Below are 22,500 nucleotides of genomic sequence, written 5' to 3'. Positions count from 1 at the left end.
GCGCTGTGAGCTGTAATGCATTATCATAAAAGTTTTTCTTATAAAGAAAAATAATCATAACCTTAGAAAGATTAAATGGCTTGCACTCTTTTCACACACACACACACACACACACACACACACACATATATATATATATATATATATATATATATATATATATATATATGTATATATATATATATATATATATATATATTATATTCCACTTATATATTTATAACTTTATATTTTTATATTTTGGTAAAAGGCTTTACAGTCGGATAAAGCACTGTAAGCTCTTGTCCGGTAGCTGTAAATCACCGACTTCGTAAATCAGGAATCTTTCCCCCCCCTTTTATCTAGAAAGCTATACTCGGTTTCTGGAAAGTGAAAGCGACGGGAGAGGAAAGTAAAGCAAAAGGAAAAAAGAAAGCGAATTTCCAAGATGGGAAATATTTAAATTAAGGAAGCGTCATAACTTCTTTTGTTCATACATTGTTTAATTTCATGTTGTCAACTTTTTTCTTATGAATGTCAGTCACAAAATACCCATAAAATATGTTAATTAATTAATTAGTCTGCCGTTTATAATGATGATAATCCTGGGTTGCATACTTAATACGAGTCCACACTACTGTATAACATGACCTTAACACAGGTTGGCAGCTTATCGCAAACATGTTGGAAACAAGCCAGCGAGGGAAAAAGGAGAGCAAGTCTTTCATAGGTGCTGGATAACTGATTGAAGCAGTGCCTGGGACTATCAACAAGTTTCCGACTAGTATTTGACAAGTTTCCGTCTTGTATTCAACAAGTTTCCTACTTGTATTTAACAAGTTTCTGAATTGTATTCACCAAGTTTCCGACTTGTATTCAACAAGTTTCCGACTTGTATTCATTCCGTTTTTTATGTGTCCAAGAAGCTACCTACATATGTTTATGACATTTTTTACTGTATTGTGGACGTACCTTTTAGAGGCCACTTTTTCTTGACCTACCTTATTTTTTCGATATTTTAGGCTCTTCAATATTTCAACAAGAGAAAAATCTTTTCATGATAAAATGTCGTCAACATTAGAGGCAGTTGTAACATCAGACATTATTATTTTTCTTACATTTGATAAATTAATGTAGATTTTTGCAGCAGGCTGTGATAAATGAACGTTGATTTTTGTATCAGGTTTTGATAAGTTGACGTTAAATTTTGCAGTAGGTTTTTGCAAATCAACGATGATTTTTGCAGCAGGTTTTGATAAATTAACTGTGATTTTTGTATCAGGTTGTGATAAATGAACGTTAATTTTTGCAGCAGCTTCTGGAATATTAGTTGTGACTTTTGCAGCAGGTCTTGATAAATTAACATTGATTTTTGCAGTAAGATTTGATGAAATTTACAGTGATTTTTGCAGCAGGTTTTCATAAATTAGCGTTGATTTTTGCAACAGGTTTTAACAAAATAAAGCTGATTTTTACAGCAGCTTTTGATATATTAACCGTGACTTTCACAGTAGGATATGATAAATGAACGTTAATTTTTGCAGCAGGCCTTGACAAAATAAAGCAGATTTTTGCATCAGCTTTCTGATATATTAACTGTGACTTTTGCAACAGCTTTCGATAAATTAACTCTGACTTTTCCATTAGGTTTGGATAAATGAACGATGATTTTTCCAAGATATATTTTGATAAAACAACGCCGATTATTTCAGCACATTCGGACAGCGGTTCGCTTCAACTTTTTTTCCACAACCTACACCTGCAAACCATGCAGGTGTCTTGAGGCAGGTGGACAGTGTAAAACTGCTCATGTATTTGAGTGAACTGAATCACAGTTAACATTTTAGCTCGCGTAGGTTAATGTTCCTGTGTATGAGAATTAAGGCTGTGCCTTTTACTTCTGTTTTCAGTTTGCTTAATATATTTTATATAAGTAATGCTTCCGTAAGATTAAGCGTTGTTATTATTATTATTATTATTATTATTATTATTATTATTATTATTATTATTATTATTATTATTATTATAAAAAAGTAGAGCCCTTAATGGATTTTTTTGCGACTGGAAAGACGCGTAAATAATGCTTCCGTAAGATAACGCATTATTATTATTATTATTATTATTATTATTATTATTATTATTATTATTATTATTATTATTATTATTATATGAGGAAGGAGGTAGACCCCTTCTCAACCAAGTTCTGTTAAAAGTATAATGAATGAAATGATGCAACCATCTTATGCATTATTATTGTTATTATTATTGTGTGTATTATTGTATTACTGTTATTATTATTATTTATTGCTGCATCAGTTTTAAGTTTAGTTTAATTTTAACACATGATTAAAAGAGGTTTCCTTCCAATTTATTATTATTATTATTATTATTATTATTATTATTATTATTATTATTATTATTATTATTATTATTATTATTATTATTATTATTATTATTATTTATCGCTCCACTAACTGCGATTATTTGAGTTTAATTTTTAACAAAACATGATTAAAAGAGGTTCTCCTAATCTATTATTATTATTGTGTGTGTGTGTGTGTGTGTGTGTGTATATTATTTATCCTTGCATCATCTCACGTTTAATTTTAGCTTAATTGCTAACTCATGTTTAATAGATAGGTTCCTTCCATATTATTATTATTATTATTATTATTATTATTATTATTATTATTATTATTATTATTATTGATGTTCTTGTTGCTGCCAAAGCACGAATGAAAAGCAGTTTTAAAATTCTGCTCTTGAAATAGCATAGCTCACGGGAATCGACTCGAATCAGAAGTAGAGAGTGTTTAGTGGTTACCAAAGCAATTGTTGCTAATACTACTAGTTTCAACCCTTAAAATACTCTGGCAAGTTGAAATAAAAGCAAAATTAATGAGTAAAAACCACAATAATGTAAATGAGAGACTGTATTTTGCATAATATAAGAAAAGAGGAAAAATACAGCCTGTCATTTACATTGTGTGGATTTTACGCTTTTTTACTCATTATTTCCAGTCACAATGTAGCGATGCGTCATAGATAAGCACATGTTTAAGCAGAGACGAAACTTGATAACTCTCAATTACTCACTCCGTCTATATTTCGACAGAGTAACAAGCATATTACAGCGGATTGTACATCGATTATTATTTGAAGACCACAGTCCATAATCATTCAAATATTAAAAAAAAAAAAAGAAAAGTTTTCCTATTCTGCTTATAAGTTTGTCGGCCGCATTTGCGCAAGTTCTCCAACACTTGTGAGATTGACGGCTCTTTCTTCGTTACTGGAAGCCATTAAATTGGCTAGGAAGATTGTAAGAAGCACAATTACTTCACAATTATACTCAATACTTTTGTTGAACGTTTTGAGCAAGATGACTTTTTGCTGTTCCGCCTTCACTTTCCGTGTTATGATTAAAGTCTGCCATTATTTTGTATGCAGTGTAGTAGATGTATATGGAAATATATATATATATATATATATATATATATATATATATAATATATATATAAATATATATATATAATATAATATATAATATATATATATATATATATATATATATATATATATATATATATAATATATATATATATATATATATTCTTGCAAATATATATATATTTAATATAATTGAAATTATTGGAAATAAAATAATATTATATAATTATATATTATAACATCAGTATATATATATATATGAATATATATATATATATATATATATATATTATATATATATATATATATATATATATATATATATATATATATATATATAATATATAATATATATATATATATATTCTATATGTAATCGATATATATATATATATATATATATATATATATATATATATAATATATATTAAACAATCTATATATATATATATATATATATATATATATATATATATATATACTAAAATATATATATATATATTATATTATATATATATTATACAATATATATACATACATACATACATACATACATACATACATACATACATACATACATACATACATACACACATCATACTGTCAGTGAGTCATATTCCTGAAAACATCCTTAATGAGTTCGTTAAGCTAAAATTACAGTCTGGAGTTAAATCATATATACTTTCATTTTTTAACCATGAAGTTGACGCAGATTGCACAAATTATAATAAAAAAACTTCCTTTAAAAGCACCAAAGAAGTTTTCAGTATTCGCAAACGCTGTTTATAGTGGGATATGGAACAACTTCTTATATGTATTGATCATTTTATTATTGAGAAGATGAACTATATTCATATGGAACAAGCCCACCAAAGGGGCCATTGACTTGAAATTCAGGCTTCCAAAGAATATTAAGATGTTCAGTCGAAAGAAGTAACAGAAGGTAATGGGAAAAACAGATAGAGATCAGTTATTAAAAAAACAGATAAGTTGACATATTAATAAATAAATGAATAAAAGTGAAAGTAAAATATTAAAATACAAGCTGAATTGTATTAGGGTAGCAATGCGTAGCATCTTCGCTTCAACTTCTGAAGTTCCAACTGCATTTTCAAAGCATCTTAAGGTCTGTCGACACTAGGGAACATTGTTTGGAAACAAAGTTTGCAAACTGTTTGCAAACAAAGTTTGCAGAATGTTTGGAAATAAAGTTTGCAGACTGTTTGCAAACAGTTTGGAAACAAAGTTTGCAGACTTTTTGCAAACAGTTTGGAAACAGTTTGCAAACTTTTTATAGTTTCCAAGAAACTGTTTGGAAACAATTTGGAAATAAAGTTTGCAGACTGTCTGCAAACAGTTTGGAAACAGTTTGTAAACTTTTTACAGTTTCCAAGAAACTGTTTGCAAACAGTTTGGGATCAAAGTTTGCAGACTGTTTGCAAACAGTTGGGAAACAGCTTGCCAACTTTTTACAGTTTCCAAGAAACTGTTTGCAAACAGTTTGGGATCAAAGTTTGCAGACTGTTTGCAAACAGTTTGCAAGCCGTTTACAAACTGGTTCCAAGAAACTGTTTGCGAACAGTTTGCAAAAATTGTTTCCAAACAATGTTTCCTAGTGTGGAGAGGCCTTGAGAAATATTTTAATTTCTCTCTGTAAGACGTACCTTTGGGGAAAACTCGGTGCCTCCCTGCGTAGCACCTCACCTGTTTGTACCCTCGAGTTAATTAGCAAAACGTCAAGATTTAGTGAATTTAGAGAATTTCTTGAGAGGAAATTCCGTGTTTTAGTGTCCGGTGATGTTTTAGGAGGCCTGACAGTTGAATATTAGTGTTGGGTGTTGGTTGTGTGATTTTGAACATGCGGTTATTCATAGAATGTGACGTAAATAAGAAAATGCGCATGCATTGATATTAAGTATGTATATATGTATGTATATATATATATATATATATATATATATATATATATATATATATATATATATATATATATATATATATATATATATATATATATAATGTCAAATATAAAGGAGCCCATAGAAACATAAAATGTGGAAGCAAGGCTATATTTCAGAGACCAAACTGTCTTTCTCTCAGGCACTCTCTGAGCTCCCGATAAATGATAGGTGTTTAACCTAAAATATTTCTAGTCCTTATATATATATATACTGTATATATATTCCTTACAACCTTGGGACAAAACGGTATATACAGTCATTAAAAATCATGAAATGTCGAGAACAGATGCAATGTAATATGTATGTAATAATAATAATAATAATAATAATAATATGTAATAATAATAGTACTCTTCCATGCAAATTAGGCAAAAAAAAACACACCTATAAAAAAATTACTTAGAAAATATCAGTTGACGGTAAGCAACAGCATTGTCTGCCATGTTGCTAAGTGCGCTATTAACTGAGAGTCATCAGAATTAATGTGGTAAAAATTACCATTACGCAAGAACACGTGTTCTGATTTATTGGATGATTCTTCTAATCTTCGAATTTCTCTGTCCCGGGAATACGTCGCGTGGAGTGAATATATATCCAATTCATTACGTATATATACATACATATGTATATATATATACAATATATATATATGCTTGTAGTCAACTTACATGAGCAGACACGGGCACACGTATATATATTATAGATATGTATATATGTATATATTCATGTAGGTCTACGTGTGTATATATATGCATGTATATATATGTATATATACATACGTACATACATACATGCATACGTGCATACATAAATAAATACATATATATATATGCATATGTGTACATACTATATATGCAAATGTAATGTTAAATGTTAAACCTACATACAACGAAAGACTGATATTAACCTACACAGATATACTTGCGAGTTCATTGTGAGATAAGCCACTAATGCAAATACGTATTCAGAACCGCCCATTTAACCTCAAACGTGAAAGAAGACAGTCGGCATGCGTTGGAGAGACGAATGCTGAGGAGATAAGCATTATGGCCCTAGGCCAGTGACTCATCATAGTAGAGTCTGGCAATCATTGATTTAAGGATGGTGAAGGTTGGGGGCGGGAGGGAGGGTGGAGGGGGAAGGGAGTGAGTAGGGGTGGTAATGAGGAGGAAGAAAAAGAAGAAGAAGAAGAAGAAGAAACATGCAAATTAGTAATTGGAATAAGTTTTAATATAGAAATGTTTTCTGTTTACCCCTTTTTTTGTTTTTTTATTCTTCATTGTAATGATTAATTACATAAATACACACAAACACACGGATAAAGAAGAAGAAGAAGAAGAAGAAGAAGAAGAAGAAGAAGAAGAAGAAGAAGAAGAAGAAGAAAACACATGCAAATTAAACAATAGGAATAAATTCTGATATAGAAATGTTTTCTGTTTACCCCCTTTTTTTGTTTTTTTATTCATTGTAATAATTAATTACGTAAATACACACAAGATTATTCTAAGTAATTTTCTATACAATTCCTGCAGTACAGAATGTTAATTGATCATCTAGTTACTAGGATAGTCACCCCAATAAAATTGATTGATTGATGGAACCATACATAAACTGTACCGTGTCGTATGGAATGGAGTGGAATGGAACATAGAGTTATTCCAAAGGGCAGGCATTGGGACCTATGAGGCCATTCAGCGCTGGAAAGGAAATTGAGAGTAGGTAGGTTTGAAAGTCGTGACAGGAGAAAAACCTCAAAGCAGTTGCATTTTGAAATAATTGTTAGAGAGGGTGGATAGCAAAATGGAAGAAAGTTAAAAGATGCTGATAATAATTCAATTATTGATGACGTTCTCTTGTGTCCCTAATTTCCCTGATTCATTTCAATAACTAATGTGAATTCTACTTCTTATTATGGTGAAAATGTTTTACTTGTGATATGTTTGGGTAAGTAAATGAAGGTTTTTTTTTGGGGGGGTGTATTTTTTTGGGAAAAACTTTTTTCTTGATATTTTTAGATAAGCAAATTATTACTATAAATGATCTGTTTTTTTTTTTTTTAGTTTTTCAGGGAAAATGTTTTTTTAATTTCTCGATATATTTATTACAGTAAATGAACTTTTTTTTTGTCTTTTTAGGGGAAAATGTTATTCTTCTTGATATATTAAGATAATCAAATTATTATAAATAAACGGTTTTTTTAGTTTTTCGGGGAAAAATTTTGTTTTTTACTTCTCGGTATATTTATTACAGTAAATGAACGGTTTTTCGTTTTTGTCATTTTCTGGGAAAATGTTTTTTTCTTGACATGTTCAGATGAGGTCATTATTACTATAAAATGAACGTTTTTTGTTTCTTTTTCGGGGAAATATATTTTTTTTTATTTCTCGATATATTTATTACAGTAAATGAACGTTTTTTGTCTTTCTGGGAAAATGTATTTTCTTGATATATTAAGATAAGCAAATTTTTACTATATAAATGAACATTTGTGTGTCTTTTTCGGGGAAAATTTTTTTTTTATTTCTCGATATATTTATTATAGTGAATGAACGTTTTTTGTGTCTTTTTAGGGGAAAATTATTTTTTTCTTGATATTTTAAGATCAGCAAGTTATTACAGTAAATGAACACTTTTTTGTGACTTTTTCGGGGAAATTTTTTTTATTTCTCGATATATTTATTACAGTAAATGAACTTTTTTCTGGGAAAATTTTTTTAATTGATATGTTTAGATAAGCAAATGATTACTATAAATGAACGCTTGTTTGTGTCTTTTTAGGGGGAAATGTTATTTTTTATTTCTTGATACTTTTATTACAGTAAATGAACGTTTTTTTCTGTGTCTTTCTGGGAAAATGTTTTTTTCTTGATATGTTTAGATAAGCAAATGATTACTATAAATGAACGTTTGTGTGTGTCTTTTTCGTGGAAAATTTTTTTTTATTTCTCGATATAGTTATTACAGTCATTGAACGTTTTTTGCGTCATTTTAGGGGAAAATATTTTTATCACTTGATATCTAAGACAAGCAAGTTATTACAGTAAATGAACATTTTTTTTTCTGTGAATGGAATCATTTACGCCAAGTTATTGTTCGAGGAGGGAAATTTATATTGGCCAGCCTTTTTGAAAACCCGGTGTAGGGGGGTGTGGTGTTTTCGTAAGGGTCTCTTCTTCTCGGATTTTTCTGGGGGAATTTATGGCTGGCGCGTGTACAAAGGAAGACATTAATTACAAAACTCTTTTTGGAATATAAGAAGAAGAAGAAGAAGAAGAAGAAACCCCCACAAATCAAATCCTCCCATTACTCAAAAGCGCTAGGAAAATATGGCGGAGATTTCCCTCTCTAGAGCCCCGGGGACGAAAGTCCGCGAGTGAGCGGAGACGAGACGCGAGAAGACGGTTTCCAGAGGTCTGGAAGCCCTTCCAGTCCACACAGACACACACACCTTCCCATACACCTTCCTTCCCTTGGCCCAACCAGTAGCCTTTCCCTCCCCTACCCCTCCCCTACCCTTCTCTCCCCCCCCTTCTCCCCGACCTCCAGAAATGTAAACATTGCTCCTGGCTTCTTCTTCTTCTTCTTCTTCTTCTTCTTCTTCTTCTTCTTCTTCTTCTTCTTCTTCTTCTTCTTCTTCTTCTTCTGCGTCGCCTACGGGTTGGTTTGGGCACTTGGGAGAGGAATCGAGGAATCGAAGTCATTTTTACCTGGGCTGTCATTATCTCTCTCTCTCTCTCTCTCTCTCTCTCTCTCTCTCTCTCTCTCTCTCTCTCTCTCTCTCATATACTTCTGAGTAGTATATTTCCTCTTCGACCCTTGTTCTTTCATTCTCTAGTTAATATCTTCACTTTTGGTATAGAATATAAGTATAATCGATGTGTTTCTAAGAATATTTAATATTGCAAATTGTAAAATATATGGAGTTACAGGTTTCAAATTATTATTATTATTATTATTATTATTATTATTATTATTATTATTATTATTATTATTATTATTATTATTATTATTTGAAGGAAATAGACCCTCTCTTAAGCAGGTCTTATTGGAAAGGATGGCTGTATTATGCGAACGAGATAAATTCGCATGATACAGCCATCCTTTTCAATATTATTATTATTATTATTATTATTATTATTATTATTATTATTATTATTATTATTATTATTATTATTATTATTATTATTAAAATTTTGCATAGATGCACATGCGCCTTGGAAAGCTTTGCATTGCTTATAAACATCGGAGAATGAATAAGATTAATAGTTTTACGCAGAATTGAAGTATTAACAAGTATGTAGCTTTAACAAGTATTTAGTTGATACATTAGAATTAAAACGCAATGCTTATTTTCATTAACTTACGGTTATTTCTGTGGGCTTTAATTATTTTGTATTGTTTTTTTCAATTGCGCCGTGAACTTGTGAATTTTTAAGTACTTTAAGATCATTTGTAATAATTCACACATTTTTATTTACGCCGTAAACCCTTGAACTAATAAGGTCTTTAAGATCATTTGCAATAAATTCTTTCGTTTTTCATTTACGCCGTCGACCCTTGAACTAATAAGTACGTTTAAGATCATTTGTAGTAAATTCATTCATTTTTCATTTACTCCGCGAAACCTCGAACTAATAAATACTTTAAGATCATTTGTAATGATTCATTCATTTTTCATTTACACCGTCAACCCTTCAACTAATAAGTACTTTAAGATCATTTGTAATCATTCATTCATTTTTCATTTACGCTGCAAACCCTTGAACTAATAAATACTTTAAGATCATTTGTAACCATTCATACATTTTTCATTTACGCCGTCAACCCTTGAACTAATAAGTGCTTTTAAGATCATTTGCAATAATTCATTCATTTTTCATTTACGCCGCAAATCATTGAACTAATAACTACTTTAAGATCATTTGTAGTAATTCATTCAATTTTCATTGACGCTGTAAACCCTTGAACTAATAAGTACTTTAAGATCATTTGTAATAATTCATTTTTCATTTACGCCGTAAATCATTGAACTAATAAGTACTTTTAAGATCATTTGTAATAATTCACTCATTATTCATTTACACCGTCAACCCTTGAAATAATAAGTACTTTTAAGATCATCTGTAATAATTCATTCATTATTCATTTACGCTGTAAAACCTTGAATTAATACTTCAAGATCATTTGTAACAATTCATTCATTTTTCATTTACGCCGTCAACCCTGGGATCATTTGTAACAATTCTTACATTTTTCATTTACGCCGTCAACTCTTGAACTAATAAGTACTTTTAAGATCATTTGCAATTATTTCATTACATTGCTAATGATTACCAATGTCATAATGCTTATCGGATAATTTGTGTGTTAGCATTCTTTATTCGCAACGTAAAGACAAAAAAAGAAAAACAAACGCAGCATAATGTCAGAGAATTGCAATGTACAACTGCACGCTAATAAGCCAACCATTGCCAGCCTGCTCAACACTGTAATGAGTTTGCAACATGCTACCACGTATCTCAGCGCTTTTTAACTAATAAAAGAAAAGTAGCTGAGAATTAATTAAAAACTTTTATTTTTGGTTTTTGTAATTATCGAAATAGACATGTGAGGAGCGTATATTATACATGTCTACTGTTTATCTGGGTGAAAAACGGTTGGTAAGTTAAGATATATTTATATTTTTTTGTAATTATTGACGATTGTATTGCATGTTGGCAACTTAAAAAAATATATATATATATACAGTGTATATATATATTATATATATGTATGTATATATGTGTATGTGTATATATATATATATATATATATATATATATATATATATATATATATATATATATATATATATATATATATATATTATTGTAATTATCGGAATAACAACGTGACGACTGTACCACACTTCTGTACTCATAACCTACGTAAATTACAGTCAATAACGTCACGATTACCGGAATTTAAATTTCTGGCGAGGCGCCCCGCCCCCACAAATTCCTTAAACCCGTCATTTCTCCACCTTAAAACGAAATTAGCATCCCCCCCCCACAAAAAAAAACCCGGACAGCCCCACACTGAAAAACGGCGACGTGATTGCCTGCCCCGTCGGAATAAATGCAAATCGGCGCACAGCTCACCTGAAGAGGCCGAGTTCGCTCCCTAACACGCGCGAACTTCCGCCGTAAATCTGGACCGACAAACTACTACTACTAGCCGGCGCTAGTTTGGAATGCGTCGGGAACTAAATAGTAGCAGCGGAGGATTCCTGTCGGGAATTTCCTCTTGGAATTTTTTTCTGGTAAGCTTGGGTAAGGTTCTTTCTCTCTCTCTCTCTCTCTCTCTCTCTCTCTCTCTCTCTCTCTCTCTCTCTCTCTCTCTCTCTCTCTCACACGCTGCTGTTTTGTGCGAGGTAATCGTAAAATTGAGCCGTATAAGAAAGCCCTTTTTTTTTTTTATTGGAGAATATAATTCCTACAGAATCGCTCTCTCTCTCTCTCTCTCTCTCTCTCTCTCTCTCTCTCTCTCTCAGCTTTTTTTTTTTTTAGGTTCATTTAAGGTACTTTTCATTAAGTGGAGAATGTGAAGACTCTCTCTCTCTCTCTCTCTCTCTCTCTCTCTCTCTCTCTCTCTCTCTCTCTCTCTCTCTCTCTCTCTCTCAGATGTCTTAGCGCGAGGTAATTATAATTATGAAAGTTTTTAATTATTGGCGAATATGAAGATTCCTCTAGGCGGCTGTTCTAGGTACGCTTAGAATTTGGACACCTATAGATGTTTGTAGGTAGGATTAAATAACAAGGTATGAATGCTTGTAAGTGCTCACCAAGATGATTCTGATTTAAAATTCTGATATATATATATATATATATATATATATATATATATATATATATACTCTCTTCTCTATATATATAACAATGCATATTTTTGGCTTTTATTACTTTTCTTATTTGTTTATCGAAATCTGCCGCAGGCAAAACTGTGGTCAGCGTGATGGCTGCTTGGTTGAATATATGGAATCTGTCTCTTAAACCTTGGGCAGCAAAATATAAATTGCATATTAAATTGATATGTTTGCAGTTCATCAGGGCCAAACAAAATATAAGTTGCATCTTATACTGATATTTGTTTACAATGCATCAGAGCCAAGCAAAATATAAGTCGCATCTTAAACTGATTTGTTTACAATGAATTAGAGGCAAGCAAAATACAGGTCGCATCTTAAACTGATTTGTTAACAATGAATTAGAGCCAAACAAAATATAAGTGGCATCTTAAAATGATTTGTTTACAATGAATTAGAGCCAAACAAGACAAGTTTAATTTTAAATTGATCTGTTTACAATGCATCAGAGCCAAACAAAATCTAGGTTGCATCTTAAAATGATTTGTTTACAATGATCAGGGCCCAAACAAACTATATGTTGCAGCTTAAACTGATATTTGCTTGCAGTGCATCAAAGCCGAAAAATATAGGTTGCATCTTAAACTGATATTTGTTTACAGTTCATCAAAGCCGATCAAAATATAGGTTGCATCTTAAAATGATTTATTCACAGAGCATCAAAGCCTGCCCCCATCCGCACATAAACAAAAGAATCCGTTTCTCTCCATATCAACGGTTCCATCGTGAGTGCCTCTCCCATAATTAGCAGATAATACCTCCACAAAAAAAAGTAAATAAACAAAAATAACAATTGAAAGAATATTCCTCGATATAGCCCGAGGACCAGTGGTAATGGAACTGGCTATTGAATAATCAGATTCTCTGTCTCCACCGATTTCTGCTTCCTCTACGCCCAGTTTTATCTGATAAGGGGAGCGCCTCGCCCCCATTGTCGGGAAACTTACAAAAGGAAATGGGAGAGAAAAAAATGATAAAGAAATAAAAAAGAACTGTTGCGAAATTATCTATTGGAAGCGGAAGTAAAGAAAATGTGGTGAGTGGGTTGAGGAATAAAGGAATTAATGAATCGATTGTGTGTGTGTGTGTGTGTGTGTGTATGTGTGTGTGTGTGTGTTTGTATACATACATGTTCTTACTGTAAAAAGAATTTGAAATTTCTTATTTTGCCTCATATTACCATTATAGCTCAGTATATCAAGGAGTGTGGCTTTTGGCCAACGAAAGAATTTTAACCGAAAAGTTATTCAACTCATTATTGTTAAAAAGTATAATGCGCATCATTGTGAAAAAAGTATAATGAGCATTAGAAAGGAAACAATAAAAGCAAATTGTAAAATGAAATAAAAACCTTTTTTTTTATTGAAAATAACCAATAATAAGCAACTAATTCCTTGCACAACTAGTTATTATTAATCTTTTGTTGGTAAACTCTTCCGTTATCTCAATCTGGAATTCAGTTAAGTGTAATTATTTTTTTTTTTACGAGATAATCGAGTTTGATTATTTCCTTAATGGGTATCGAAGAGCTCTTTGCCTGTTGTTTGAGAACTTAATGTTTATTTATTTAATTATATATTTTTACGAGTTTATGTATGTATGTATGTTTGTGTATTTGTTTATTTATCCATTTATTTACAGCGAGATTACACGTATTTGAATAACAAAGTAATTTTCTTAACATATAAATTTTGGTAGATATGATATTTAATTATTTACATATATATATAATATATATATATATATATACTATATATATATATATATATATATATATATATATATAATATATATATATATATATATATATATATATATATATATATATATATATAACAGAGCCTCTTAGTTTAGCAGACCACTGAGCTGGTTAACAGCTCTCTAGGGCTGGCCAGAAGAGTTGAACTTATTTTTACGTGGCTAAGAACCTGCAGGTTACCTAGCAACGGGACCTACAGCTTATTGTGGAATCCGAACCACTTTATGACGAGAAATGAATTTGTATCACCAGAAATAAATTCCTCTAATTCCTCTTTGGCGGCTCGGAGAGTCGAACGCTGGGCCAACAGCGTGCCAGTCGAAATCTCTACCACTCCTCCAAAAAGGAACTTATATATGCATATATATCTATATATATATACATACATATATACATAATTTATAATATATAACATGTATATGTATGTATATATGCACATATATATATGTATATATATATATTTTTTTTTTACTTATTTACGCGAGGTTTGCACATTTTTTTAATGTTTCGTTATTGAGACCATTCGATAACAAGGTATTATTTTTAATCTTAAATTCCATCGCTAATTATAGACTTACTTTTGATCCTCCCGTCTACTTTATTTAGGAAGTTCGCCCCCCCCCCAGTCCTACTATTCTCTATAAGCATTCCAACGAGATAAGAGAGAGAAAGAGAACAGGACCATCCAACAACAGCACCCAGCGCGGTCGAGCCATCAGATCGAGCTGCCAGATTGAGCCATCAGATCGTGCCGTCAGATTGAACCATCAGATCAAGCCACTAGATCAAGCCATGAGATCAAGCCACCAGCTCGAGCCGTCAGATCGAACCATCAGGTCGAGCTATCAGATCTAGCCCACAGATCGAGCCGTCAGATCAAGCCATAAGAGAAAGCCACAAGATTGAGCCACTAAATCGAGCCATCAGATGGAACCACCAGATCAAGCCACCAGATCGAGCCATAAGATCGAGCCACCAGCTCGAGCCATGAGATCAAGCACCAGATCGGTTTTTCATTCGAAGCGGAAGAGTCTAGAATGCTCCCCAGTTACAAGAGGTCCTGGCGATGATGATGATGATGATGATGACGATGATGATCAAGCCTGTTTCAACTCCCGCTCACCCACAAAGGCCAAAACTGTACCGACCTGCGGAGGATTTCCGTCCGCGGGAGCCGCGGCGGAATGCGGAATGCGGACTCCGCGCCTGTTGTGGAAGTTACATGACTAATGACGGCCGAGGAGCGTCCTTATCGGGAAACCACCTGTAATGGAAAGCCTGTGTTGCCTTGCCCGGTTTTGCCCCTTAATGAACATCTAATTAAAAAAGGGCCGACGACAATTTCCTGCCTGTATATTGGAAGCTGACGTCCCAGTTTTCCCAGATGATGATGGGAAGGAAGGATAGGGGCGGCCCATCCTGAAATCCGATCCCTCTCGGGGGAACTGGGCCTATTCTCCCACCGTCCTTTCTCCCCATATACCTCCCTCCCTTCTCCCCCACACATCCACCTCGACCCCTCTACCCAATTCCCAATTTCAAATGATCCGTCCAGATAGTTTTATAAAGTAAGCTTTGTTTGTAAAGCCTTTTCTAATACAAGTTGGGCTTTTTCTTTTATAGATAGTAATGGAAAGGTAAGCCTTGTTTGTTTTTATAGAAAGTAAATGAAAAGTAAGCCTTGTTTGTAAAGCCTTTTCTAATACAAGTTGGCCTTTCTTTTTATAGAAAGTAATGCAAAGTAAGAAAGGTAAGGCTTGTCTTAAGACTTTTCTAATGCAAGATGGCCTTTTCTTTTATAGAAAGTAAAGAAAAGTAAGCCTTGTTTGTAAAGCCTTTTCTAATACAAGTTGATCTTTTCTTTTATAGAAAGTAATGAAAATTAAGCCTTGTTTGTAAGCCTTTGCTAGTACAAGTTGGCCTTTTCTTTTATAGAAAGTAAAGAAAAGTAAGCCTTGTTTGTAAAGCTTTTTCCAATACAAGTTGGCCTTTCTTTTTATAGAAAGTAATGCTAAGTAAGAAAGGTACGCCTTGTTTGTAAGCCTTTTCTAATACAAGTTAGCCTTTTGTTTTTTAGAAAGTAAGCCTTGTTTGTAAGCCTTTTCTAATACAAATTGGCCTTTTCTCTTATAAACCTTAAATGTTAGAAAAAACAAATGACTTTTTACGTGACATTAATTAAAAAATCATTCACGATGACACAAAACTCATCAAGAGACTAAAGGATTCTTTCTTCCGTGAAAGACTGAGGGTATATATACATGCTGTATGCAGAAATTACTTGAAAAAAATAATTAATTTGGTTCCATTAAAACTACTAAAAATCAAGAAAAAGGTCCCTTCGTATTGTAAGCAACTCATGCAAGTTGGAAGGCCCCTTTCACTTATAAAAAAGCGAAGTGTTTGTGTGTGTAAGTGGTTTTATTAAGTTGATGGTGAACTATCTGTGATGTTTACTTCATAATCTCCGAGATCTGTTGAATATGAATTTCCTTTGTTTTCTGACGATCAACTTTCTAGAGGAGAGTTCAATCCTGGGGGCATCAGCAATTTCCAGGGGGGGGGGGCCGCCGGAGAGAGCCCCAGGGAAAAATTTTAAATTCTCTAATTGTATCCACTATTCTCTTGACAAGAGTCGCTAAGAAGCAGTGTCAAGTATCTCACTAATTCATTCTCAAAAGAATAAAAACTCCCCCCTTTTTTTTCTCTTTTTTTTTTAAATTTTCCTTTAAATCTGGGAGGGAATTTTAGAGGGGCGTGGTAATAAAAAGGTTAAGAACCACTGCCTTAGAAAGTACACTGTATATACTGTACATAGAGAGTAGTTCTTGGTGTAATATTTTCAGATGTATTACAGAACTTCTGCCGCGGTACTATGGCCGGTAGCATCGTATGGCGCTTGTCAAACATAAAGTGAAATTTATAACTTTCAAAAGCAACTACTGGTAGCTGAAAATTTTCTGCTAATGTTGTCTATATTATTATTATTATTATTATTATTATTATTATTATTATTATTATTATTATTATTATTATTATTATTATTATGAGAAATTGTATGATCGGTTTTAAAAAGCACAGACATTTGAACACTTTAATACCCTGATGAAAATATTGATTGCGTGAATCCGTGCTTGTCATAATGAAAGAAAGGTATTTGTGCTTTCGTTTACCATTTCCCTCCAGTCTTTCTAAGAGTTTTTTTTTTTGGTAGGTGTTTGCGAATTAAACCCCAATATTATTAAGTTTGAACTTAGCATTGCATCTACAAATATTTATTTGACGCGTGTACGTAAATGTACTTTTAATATTTGCGTTGAATGTAACTGTTTATGGGTTTTATATTTATAATGATAACAGAGCAGTATCGACCTTTGAAACCTGATAAAAGCAGAAACTGGAGAGAAATTATATTCAGAAACATATATTTTGATTATAATTGCTTTGCAGTTTGTGTGTGTTTTTTTTTAAGTTTCAAAGGTTGATACTTACCTGTTATCAATAAACATAAACTGGAGAGCAATTATATTCAAAAGCATAAATTTTGATTATATTTGTTCTCCAAAATATGCTTTTGAATGTAATTGCTCTCCAGTTTTTTTTCAAGTTTCAATGGTCGATACTGATCTTTTATCAATAAACATAAACTGGAGAGCAATTATATTCTAAAGCATAAATTTTGATTATATTTGTTCTCCAAAATATGCTTTTGAATATAATTGCTCTCCAGTTTTTTTTTTTTTTTTTTTACTGTTCAAAGGTAGATAACAGGTCAGTATCGACCTTTGAAACTTAAAAAAAAAAACTGGAGAGCAATTATATTCAAAATTATATATTCAAAAGCATATATATTTTGAATATATTTTTTCTCCAATTTATGGCTTTTTTCAAGTTTTATGTCAATTATTTTGTTTATTAATATTTACGCCCACAATCAGTGGAAGATGCTTTTCTAAGTAATTCGCAGGAAGCGTTAAAATAAGAAGCATATATTGGTAAGTTTTTTCTCAGGACAGGGACACAAATTTAGTCAGTATACGAACAATGCGAATAAATGTATGCAGTTTTTAATAATATTTACATATATCCACAAAAAGTTAATATGCCTTTCTAAGTAATTCTCTGGAAGCATTATGCAAAGAAGCATCTATTAAGAAGCTTGTTTTTTCCTCAGGATAGGGCACAAATTCAATTATCGGTATATGAAGAATGCTAAAAAAAATGTTTGAAGCATTTATTGGGAATTTTTTTCTTAGGGAAGAGGGACAAATTAAATTATCCACATATGAACAATGCCAAAAAAAAAAGGGAAGCATTTGGAAAATTTTTTTTTCTCAATTGAGTTACAAAATCCAGTTATCGGCATATGAGACAATGCCAAAAAAAATGAAGCATTTATTGGAAAGATTTTTTTTTTTACAGAATTGGGTTACAAATTCTATTATCGATATATGAACACTTCCAAAAAAATCGTTTGAAGCATTTACTGGGAAGCTTTTTTTCTGAGAATAGTATCACAAATTCAACTATCGGTATGTGAACAATGCAAAAAAAAGTAAATATATAAAAATAAAAGTCAAGTTAGTTTTAGAGGAATATTGAAAAGAGACACTTTACCTTGGTGATATCTCGCTGAAAAGGAAAATAGAAAATCACTCACTTTTTTAACAAAAACATGGAAATATGAAGGGGGGAAATATTTATTGGAATAATGTTGAAGGACCACAAGACTTGGAAACTCAATAAAATTATGTTCATTATCATTATTATTATTATTGTTGTTCTGTTTGAGTAACAAGTTCTAATTTATAAACTTGATCTAACTTTGAAATTAGAAGACTGAATGTCTTGAAGTATTTTGAAATTCCAAGGCTATCAGAAGACTGAATGTCTTGAAATCATTTGAAATTCCAAGGCTACCAGAAGACTTAATGTTTTGAATCTTTTGAAATTCCAAGGCTATCAGAAGACTGAATGTCCTGAAGTATTTTGAAATTTCAAGGCCATATCAGAAGACTGAATGTCTTGAAGTATTTTGAAATTCCAAGGCCATATCAGAAGACTGAATGTCTTGAAGTATTTTGAAATTCCAACTCTACTACAACAGAGAATTTATTTTTCAACCTTTTCATCAGTGCCTAAACCATGCATGATTTGTAAATAGGGACTATGAAGGAACAAATAATTTAAGAATTTAAGAAACAGATAATATTTGAGCATAATATTCTTGAGTGCTTCTGTTAATATTTTAGATGGCTGTCTCTCTGTGGTGGTGTACGCAGTATCATCGGCGAGGACTTTGGCAGCTGTCATTCACATGTTTATGGATTACATGGTTGTGTTGCATATGTGTGTGTGTGTACCTGTATTCATGTGTACGCTAGGTCATACCTTTACACCTGAACAGAAGTAAGTATTCCTGTTGATTTTTATTCTGTTTGCTGTTTGTCATTGACATAATCTTTTATATTGTACCTGTAGATCAATAAGCATGTTAGTTCAAATCTGAAATTAAATATAAATATATAATATATAATATATATATATATATATATATATATATATATATATATATATATATATATATATATATATATAATATACACATATGTATATATTAATATACACACATAAAAATTTTCCATTTCCAAAGATATATATATATATATATATATATATATATATATATATATATATATATATATATATATATATATATATATATATATATATATATATATCAAGATACCTTTATTATCAGCAATGTTACCGCACCTTGTTCCAAAAAGAAAAAGTAAATATAGAAATATGTTGCAGGTCTTAGGTACCTCTTTAAAATAACTGTAATTGTTTTTTTTTTTACCAGCGATTTTGTGTCTTGTGTATCATTGGTAACCGTCGCAGATATCATCAGTTCTTGCTAGCGTTAAACTGAATTCATTTAATAATTATCAGCAACCATTCCTTAATTTTAATTTCAAATTCATTCATTTCAAATTTGCCGTCTTGGATGCACTGTTCAGTTAAATCCGGAAGCGTTGGCGAACATCATGGAAATCCCTTTCTGAGTCTCACAACTGAAAGTGTACCTTACTGAAATCTGTCGAAAATACCCTCCAGGCCTATAAATCCCATTTTAAATCCCCTTTCTATATCTCACAACTGAAAGTGTACCTCACTGAAATCTGTCGGTAATCCCCTTCAGGCCTGTCATTCCCTTTACAAATCCCCTTTATACGTCTAGTAACTGGGAGTAAATCCCACTGAAATCCATTAGTAATCCTCCTTCAAGCACTCCAAATGGGCTGCATAGCCTCTTTCTTCCTATATAACCCATCAAATTCAGCCTCTTTCTTCCTGTAACCCATCAGACTCAGCCTCTTTCTTCCTTTAACCCATCATATTCAGCCTCTTTCTTCCTATAACCCATCAGACTCAGCCTCTTTCTTCCTGTAACCCATCAGACTCAGCCTCTTTCTCAGCCTCTTTCTTCCTGTAACCCATCAGACTCAGCCTCTTTCTTCCTGTAACCCATCAGACTCAGCCTCTTTCTTCCTGTAGCCCATCAGATTCAGCCTCTTTCTTCCTGTAACCCATCAGACTCAGCCTCTTTCTTCCTATACCCATCAGGTTCAGCCTCTTCCTGTAACCCATTAGATTGAGCCTCTTTCTTCCTGTAACCCATCAGATTCAGCCTCTTTCTTCCTGACATCAGACTCAGCCTCTGCTTCTACATCAGGTTGGCCTCTTCCTGTAACCCATTAGATTGACCTCTTTCTTCCTCTCGCCCATCAAAATTTAATATCTTTCTTCCTGTAACCCATCAATTCAGCCCCTTTTCTTTCTGTAACCCATCAGATCAAGCCTCTTTCTTCCTGTAACCCATGTTCAGCTGCTTTCTTCTAGCAACCCATCAGATTCAGCCCCTTTCTTCCTCATGACATGATTCTTTCTTTCTTCCTGTAACCCATCAGATTCCAGTCTCTCTTCCTGTAACCATCAGATTCAACCTCTTTCTTCCTGTAACCATCAGATTGTGTCCTCTTTCTTCCTGTAACCCCATCAGACTCAGCCTCTTTCTTCTTGTAGCCCACAGCCTCTTTCTTCCTGCAGCCCATCAGATTCAGCCTCTTTCTTCCTGTAACCCATCAGATTCAGCCTCTTTCTTCCTGTAACCCATCAGATTCAGCCTCTTTCTTCCTGTAACCCATCAGACTCAGCCTCTTTCTTCTTGTAACCCATCAGATTCAGCCTCTTTCTTCCTGCAGCCCATCAGACTCAGCCTCTTTCTTCCTGTAACCCATCAGATTCAGCCTCTTTCTTCTGTAACTCATCAGACTCAGCCACTTTCTTCCTGTAACCCATCAGATTCAGCCTCTTTCTTCCTGCAGCCCATCAGACTCAGCCTCTTTCTTCCTGTAACCCATCAGATTCAGTCTCTTTCTTCCTGTAACCCATCAGATTCAGCCTCTTTCTTCCTGTAACCCATCAGACTCAGCCTCTTTCTTCCTGTAACCCATCAGACTCAGCCTCTTTCTTTCTGTAACCCATTAGACTTAGCCTCTTTCTTCCTGTAACCCACCAGATTCAGCCTCTTTCTTCCTGCAGCCCATCAGACTCAGCCTCTTTCTCCCTGTAACCCATCAGATCCAGCCTCTTTCTTCCTGTAACCAATCAGATTCAGCCCTTTCTTCCTGTAACCCATCAGATTCAGCCCCTTTTCTTCCTGTAACCATCAGATTCAGCCCCTTTCTTCCCTGTAACCCATCAATTCAGCCCCTTTCTTCCTGTAACCCATCAGATTCAGCCTCTTTCTTCTGCCAACCCATCAGATTCAGCCTCTTCCTGTAACCCATTAGATTCAGCCCCTTTCTTCCTGTAACCCATCAGATTCAGCCTCTTTCTTCCTGTAACCCATCAGATTCAGCCCCTTTCTTCCTGTAACCCATCAGATTCAGCCTCTTTCTTCCTGTAACCCATCAGATTCAGCCTCTTTCTTCCTGTAACCCATCGGACTCAGCCTCTTTCTTCCTGTAATCCATCAGATTCAGCCTCTTTTTTCCTGTAACCCATCAGATTCAGCCAATGTCTTTGGGCTAATGCACATTCGGCCTGATGGCGTGGCCCGCCAAATGCCCCAGCTTGCCCCAGGGCACGCGGACTGACATCAACATACCCACTTTTTGTGTTTGCCCCAGCCCCATCGTTTGATGGAAAAGACGCGAAGACACGCCATGGAGTTGGCTGATCTGGGATCCCCCATCTGTACACTGTAGTTCTTGCTACAGTCTGCCAATCTCTCTCTCTCTCTCTCTCTCTCTCTCTCTCTCTCTCTCTCTCTCTCTCTCATACATATACAGCGAACGCACGGAGGAGTAAGTCTTGTACTGAATGTGTGTGTGTGTGTGTGTACTTCGATGTTACGTCACTTGTACTGGGCCATTCAT

At 33.0% G+C, this 22,500-nt stretch overlaps 1 protein-coding gene and 1 long non-coding RNA gene across 4 annotated transcripts in view; one reads left to right on the top strand and one right to left on the bottom strand.

Annotated features, from left to right (window-relative positions):
- The window catches only part of LOC136847861 (uncharacterized), a 558,451-nt gene extending 538,995 nt beyond the window's left edge, over positions 1 to 19,456 (top strand). Inside the window, exon 5 of the long non-coding RNA XR_010855874.1 lies at positions 19,306 to 19,456. This is a non-coding gene — a long non-coding RNA (uncharacterized lncRNA). The remainder of the gene's footprint in view (positions 1 to 19,305) is intronic.
- pb (proboscipedia) overlaps positions 1 to 22,500 on the bottom strand; it is a 236,190-nt gene that overhangs the window by 178,825 nt on the left and 34,865 nt on the right. The window contains exon 2 of one of the 3 annotated variants that reach the window (XM_067119840.1): positions 18,671 to 18,685. The exons of the other annotated variants lie outside the window; for them this stretch is intronic. Coding sequence (XP_066975941.1) covers positions 18,671 to 18,685 — 15 coding nt within the window. The remainder of the gene's footprint in view (positions 1 to 18,670; positions 18,686 to 22,500) is intronic. 3 annotated transcript variants of the gene reach the window in all.

Source organism: Macrobrachium rosenbergii, chromosome 17 (genome assembly GCF_040412425.1).
Source record: "Macrobrachium rosenbergii isolate ZJJX-2024 chromosome 17, ASM4041242v1, whole genome shotgun sequence".
NCBI lineage: Eukaryota > Metazoa > Arthropoda > Malacostraca > Decapoda > Palaemonidae > Macrobrachium > Macrobrachium rosenbergii.
This window is presented reverse-complemented; position numbering and strand designations above follow the sequence as displayed.